At 32.1% G+C, this 6,538-nt stretch overlaps 1 protein-coding gene across 1 annotated transcript in view; it reads left to right on the top strand.

The window, feature by feature from the left end:
- Positions 1-6,538, top strand: part of LOC136817585 (telomerase protein component 1-like) — a 108,715-nt gene that overhangs the window by 94,946 nt on the left and 7,231 nt on the right. Inside the window, exon 14 of the mRNA XM_067073910.1 lies at positions 6,164-6,338. Coding sequence (XP_066930011.1) covers positions 6,164-6,338 — 175 coding nt within the window. The remainder of the gene's footprint in view (positions 1-6,163; positions 6,339-6,538) is intronic.

Raw genomic sequence — 6,538 nt, 5'->3', positions numbered from 1 at the left:
ATCGTCGCATCAAAATAAGAAAGCCTTAAGTCCATTTTTTCAAAAATTGAGTTATGACCATACCGATGCTTTACACCCCATTTTTTATCAAATTTTTGGCTTAAATCCATCAAAAACCAACCTAAAGTGGCCTATTTTAAGTTTTTGAAAAATAAGAATTTTTATTTGGAAATTTTCTCAGTTAAGAAAGTCCTTGTCATTGTATTTTATTGACTTTAGGACCTTTGATTAGGTTTTAGTTAAAGAGTTCAAAAGGTAAGAAGTTTAAAGCAAGAAAGTCTTAAGTCCTTTTGGAGTTAAGACACTTTTTCCTGGAAATTTTTCAAATTTTCAGTTTTAATCAAGGAAATTTACATAGAAAAAAAGGTTTAAGTCCATTCTCGAAAAACATGCTATGAAGAAGCATTCATATCTCCGCAATGGTATAAGTGACAATGTTGATACTTTAGAACTTGAAAGATCTTTCTTCAGTTATATTCATATCAAAAAAGCAGCTAGCTAGCCCAACATGGTCAAAAATGGCAGCCATTTCAAACCTTTAAACTTGATTTTCTCAAAACTACAAAAATGGACTTAAGGCTTTCTTATTTTGATGCGACGTAATTTCTGCCAATTAAAATCTCTTTATCAACATTTTTCTATAAGAGACTAAATTGGACTGCAATTGAAAATATCGTAATTTCTCCACAATTATAAATGTGTTAACACAGGGTCCCAAAGGGAATGGTGTTGTTTAGTTCAAACTGTTAATTGTAATTTTTTGATGAAACCGCCGAACAAATTTTTCAGCCTTTGAAATATCGCCAAAAAAGAGAAATTACGAATCGTTATTTTCTTCCATCAATAAGTTAGAGAATTCGAGTTTAATTTTAACAAGTTTAATTAATTGAACCGTTTTTAGGAGCTCTTCGTACACACCACTGCCCCAAGTTTACGAGAATTAGTTAACGCAAAAATTTAATACTACATGTTTTTTTATAAGAACAAACTATATAAGAACATAAGGCTTAAAAGGCCAAAATGTTAAGAACAAGTTAAGAATATTTCAAGGCTTTGGGAACTCAAAAACACCCGATTTCTTAGGAAAATGGCCATAAATACTCATAAAATGGGGGGGGGGGGGGGGGGGATAAGAACATGTTAAGCACACTTTTTAGGCTCATTTCCGAAGGCAAAAATTTTGGATGTTCTTATAAAAAAACGTGTATTCATGAAATATCAAAATCAAAGTGTTTCTTTCTATATACATTCCTGATTCGTTCTGTATGTAAAACTCGTCAAACTCACTGACCATAAAAATTATTTTTGGCTGATTTGCAAAATATCTAATACATCCAAAAATTGTATGCTATCTATAATGTAAAATACAGGCTTAAAGGAATAGTGTATTGCTACGCAAATCAAAATATTATGGTCACGTGTCTGGAATTTGATTGGTCGGGCGCGATAAAAGTTTACAATTTGATTGGTCGAACGGGATTTTCACTTTCGTTTTCGTAATCTAAACAAACCGAAAAATACTTTGCGACATAAAAAAGTTGGGAGGGGAATGAAAATCTTTCGTGTAATTTCTTCTGTCTTGTATCATACTTATATGAAGGAAATTTTCTGTTTTGCTTTGCCAAAATTGATTCACAAATGTAAATACTACACAAGAATTTTTCTATACACAAAGAGATTGTGAGATGAGAAGATATAAACAGTTCTTTTTTGTTTTCCTGTGTTCTTTGTGTTTCATCAAGAGCAGATGAACAAAATAACAAATAGTAAATGAAGCATAAAACATTTTTTGAAAAAAATAACATCACATTACAAAATTCCTGTATATACATTTGGATTTTGAAAACTATATAAAGTATTTACAAATTCTTTATGGCTTCACTTTTATCAAGAGTGATGCAAAAGTATTTGAATAATAATATGACCTCCTCTTTGAAATTGCCTTCCAAAATATTTCTTTCCATTCAAAAAAGAATTCTCAATTAAAGCAAACTCAGAATTTTTCACACAGTAGCACTTCATAGGGAAAACTGTTGGTGAAAAAATACTTCCTTTTTTTAGCAGAAAATGTTTTTAATATCTTAAAATTTTAGCAATGAGTATATGTATTTATTGTCACTTCATACAACATCAGTCACAATATTCCACATTCACTCAAGTTAACAACGTAAATAAAATGTAAACAGTTCTTCTTACAGCAGCATATCCATACCACTGTAAAAAATGCAGCTATGTCCATCCATCACGAAACAAACTGGTACATGAAAAATACGTTCAACTGTTCCCAAATCATAGCATGTACGAGGACTTTCAAAAAGGGTGCAGAGATATGTAGCTTCAGAGTCGAACCATGCCAGAAGCACAAGAAGACAAAGTCCCTTGATCAATGGTTTGATCTTAATTTTCAATGATAGTCACAGGATTTTAAATTTAATCAAATCCATGTGTCCTACTGCTACTTCCTCAACATTATTTCATAAAATTCCAAATCAGTACAATGTGATGCTCAGAACCAGAGTCTTTCGTTCTTCGTAGTAGAGTTACTTTTCACTTCATTTTATTTGGTTCGTGCAAAATCTCATGATACAGTGCTTTTATATTATCGAGAAAATAATATCCGCGTTCCATGATTCTATCAAAGTATTCTGAAGTTATGTAGACTACAGTCTCCAGAGTTGATTTTCCCCATATTTTGAAGTACGAACCATGAAAATCTTCTTTGAACAAGACTTTCTTGTCTTGATGAGTTTCATTCACTTCTCAGATCCATATATGCACACTTTCGAGAGATGAAAAAGTCTTTCTTGTCTTGTTGATGAGCTTCATTTCACTTCTCAGATCCATATGCACACTTTTGAGAGAAAATAGAAATCTCTTTCTCCTCTTAACTCTTAAGTGTTCAAAATTGACTACATTGTTATTTAACTGAAAGCAAGAGAAGAGATAGTTCTGTATAAATTGGTTAGCAAAAGAATTCATGTATCTTCAGCCTCATAGAAAAATAAACATTAAGATAGTTGAATAAAAACACTTTATGATTTTGGTGCTTTACCTATTTGGTTGACACTTAAAAGTTTCACATTAAAAATCATATCCAGCTGAATCTCGAGGATCACTGAAAAATATGCTTTGAAACTTTCCATAATGATAGTTCAATAATAATATGACCTATTTCAGTTAATATTAACACTGCTCAGCCACAAAATGATCAATAAAGATCTCGTAAACATTACAGTTTTTCTCAATAAAAATTTTCCAGTCGCCATTTTCTTCTAGCTCGTTTTTTGAGCAAGACTAGAATCTCATTCGGTTTTCTCGAGCCCTTGACGGGAAATACTCACTCGGGTAGTTTTACTTTTTGCGGGAAAAACATGAGCGAGTTTCTTTGCTGTCGAGTTCAACTGTAGCAATACACTATTCCTTTAAATGCAACCTACTAGCCATAAGCAAAGCGTTACAAACGCTGCGAGGCCCAAAACAGTGAATCGCTATACATTCAAAAAACTCAAACGAAACAAAGGTAGCTGTCGAAGGATTAATAAAATTAATTAAATAAAAGATCTTTGAAAGATTTTGCAAGTTTTACAAAAACACAAAATTTTAAAAATAATCTCAAAATGGAATGAACTGAAAGCTTTAAGTTATGTATAATGAATATAAAGAAGATTAATTTGAGCATATCCAGTTTCCAGCCCTTAAAACAAAAATCGTATCTAAACATCTCCAATTAGTCTAGTTGTAGAAAATCTGGGAAGATGCTAAAGCACAATGCTTCAAAGCCAAGAAGGGGAGGATTTGTAAAGCTTTTTTAGTAGATTGACAAAATGTATAGAAAATGTTTTAAACTTTTAAACTAACACGAGTAAACGTATCGATGAAAAGATTTTACCGATATTTTTGTAAAGATTAAAAATTTCCAAGAATAAATTCAGGCGAATTTTCAGCTATAGCGTCACCTAAAACTTTCATGTTAATAATGAATTAATGAGTTAAAAAACAATTTTGCATACAATGCATTAAAATCAATAAGTAATTGAAGAGGGAATCTTCATACACAACTATTCACTCAACTCCATTGAGACACCCCTGTGTCAAGACCCGCAGTTGGATAAACAATTCTTTCAAAATCCCAATGGGGATAGAATTTATTATATATATAATTTTTATATGGGGATGAATTCAAAGTCAATTTCCCAGTGGGGCTGAAATGATATTTTTCATCAGAGGATGATAAGTTTTTGCAGTGGGTTGTGGTTCTATGTGTGAAAAAGTTCCACAGGGGCTATGAGACAAGTATGTATTGAGTTTCTTTAAAAGTAGTGACACAAATTTTACAAAATTGGCCTACAAATGATGCAAATGATGCAAATAATGCTGAGGTTGCGCGAAGTGTGGTTTGCACTTTCAACAGTTGTTGATCTGACTATATTGTCAAAATTAAAGATTTAAAAGAAAAATCTAGAATTTGAAAAATCTGTATATCATAGAGTACAAAGAGAGCTAATTACACCCCTGTCACAGTGTAACAGCCCCGGTGGAGCTTCTGCCACTATGAGGAGAAGTTTATACAGTGCAATTTCTAAGCGGAGATGAAACAAAGTAAAAGATGTAAGACATTTCTTTCTCCTTTTGCCTCAAAACTTCTAATTCTAAGGTGCGAAAAAGAAAAGCGGCAGCTAGTTTGGTCAACAGAGGACACCTCTTCTTTTTCCTGTCATCACGCTAACAGGCACAGGGGTCATTGGACAATATAATATTTTTAATATTTTGTCAATCAAGAGATCAATCCTAAAGAACACATTCTCATCTTCCTCCCATAAAATTGAAATATTTATTTTACTTTTGCCAAATCAAAGAAAATCTGCTCCTTACTTTTATCCCGGCGTAGAGATTATAATGTTCTTTAAAAACGAAATTATTACCTTTTTTTATTGTATTTGATGATTGTATTTTCGATAAATTCGGCATGAAAATTTGATATTTTCATGAAAAATATTTTCGTTTAAATTTCAAGACGAAAACTTTATATTTTCTTGAAATACAAAGGAAGAAAAGATAGTCAATCTGGAAACATGAAATATTTCCTTTTTAATGAAAAACGACAAAAGAAATTATCCACCTTTTCGAAGCAAGAAATATTTAAAGATTATCTTTTTTCAAGAACTTAAAGAAAAAGAATCTTTTCTTAAAACTGTAAGGAAAAATCGATATTTCCGCAATCGTACGTTCGAAAACATTAAGTTTTCAAGGACAAGAAACTGGAAAGACATATATTTCATGCAGTGTCAGGATTGGCTCATTAGTTTTTTCTGATTTTTTGCACAATGATGCAAAATGGCAATGCCCAGAACGTGACGGAGCCCGATTTTTTGAGAAAAAATTTATTTGGGCAAATTTGGGCCAAAAACTACCTAAAAATAGGGTTTTTTGGACTTTGTGCAAAATCCTGTCATTACTTTTTTCTGATTTTTTGTACAAAGATGGAGGGCAAGATTCTCTAAAGAATGGCTGAAGTGTTTTTTCCCGGAAAATTCTTATTCGCCTTAAAAAACGGATTTTCGTATTTTTGGGGAAATTCCCATTAATCAAAAGCAAATATAGCTTTTCTCAATGTTGACTCGTTATTTTTTTCTGATTTTTTGCACAATGATGCAAAATAGCAATGCCTAAAATGTATCGGAGCCCGATTTTCGAAAAAAAATATATTTGGGCAAATTTGGGCCAAAAACTGCCTAAAAATAGGGTTTTTTGGACTTTGTGCAAAATCCTGTCATTACTTTTTTCTGATTTTTTGTACAAAGATGGAGGGCAAGATTCTCTAAAGAATGGCTGAAGTGGTTTTTCCTGGAAAATTTTCATTCGTCTTAAAAGACGGATTTTCGTATTTTGGGGAAATTCCCTTTAACCAAATAAGAAAGTATAGCTTTTTTCAATGTTGACTCATAATTTTTTTCTGATTTTTGCACAATGATGCAAAATGGCAATGCCCATGACCATTTTACAATATTCAACACACAAGCTTTATTTTTCCATTCTGAATTTTTGTACAATTATTGTCACTTTTTTCTTATTTTCATCTGATGCTAATCATTAGGTAGGTCCATTCAGCATGTTGCTTGTTTAACTTTTTTTTTTCTTTTTTTAATTCTCTAAAAATTCATAGGTGATCAGAGAGTGGACATGCAGCAAATCATCCATAGATTTAACCAATCAAATACAAGATACTACAAGTAGTGGCTGGGCTTTTGGTGGCAACTGGTCTGTCTGTTATGACCACACTGGTGACCGTGTATTGTCCACTGAACCCCAAAGCCAATCTTTGAGAATCTACAGTAAAGGTAGATATGTTTTATTGTATTTTTTTACATCTGAGGCGGCTCCTCTTAATTTTTTTCGAAATTTCCCCAGACTCACATGTCCGTGACGTAGACATTATTTATAACACGCTCGTAAAGCCTGGAAGTCAATATTTAAAATTGAATTTGATCATCAGATTGTTAATAGGTTAAAGGCAGTAAATTTCAGTGTTCGTAAATAT

Source organism: Clytia hemisphaerica, unplaced genomic scaffold, assembly GCF_902728285.1.
Source record: "Clytia hemisphaerica strain Z4C2 unplaced genomic scaffold, Clytia hemisphaerica genome assembly, whole genome shotgun sequence".
In the NCBI taxonomy this organism is placed as follows: domain Eukaryota; kingdom Metazoa; phylum Cnidaria; class Hydrozoa; order Leptothecata; family Clytiidae; genus Clytia; species Clytia hemisphaerica.
The sequence above is the reverse complement of the archived record's forward strand: the minus strand, read 5'-3'. Positions and strand labels throughout refer to the sequence as shown.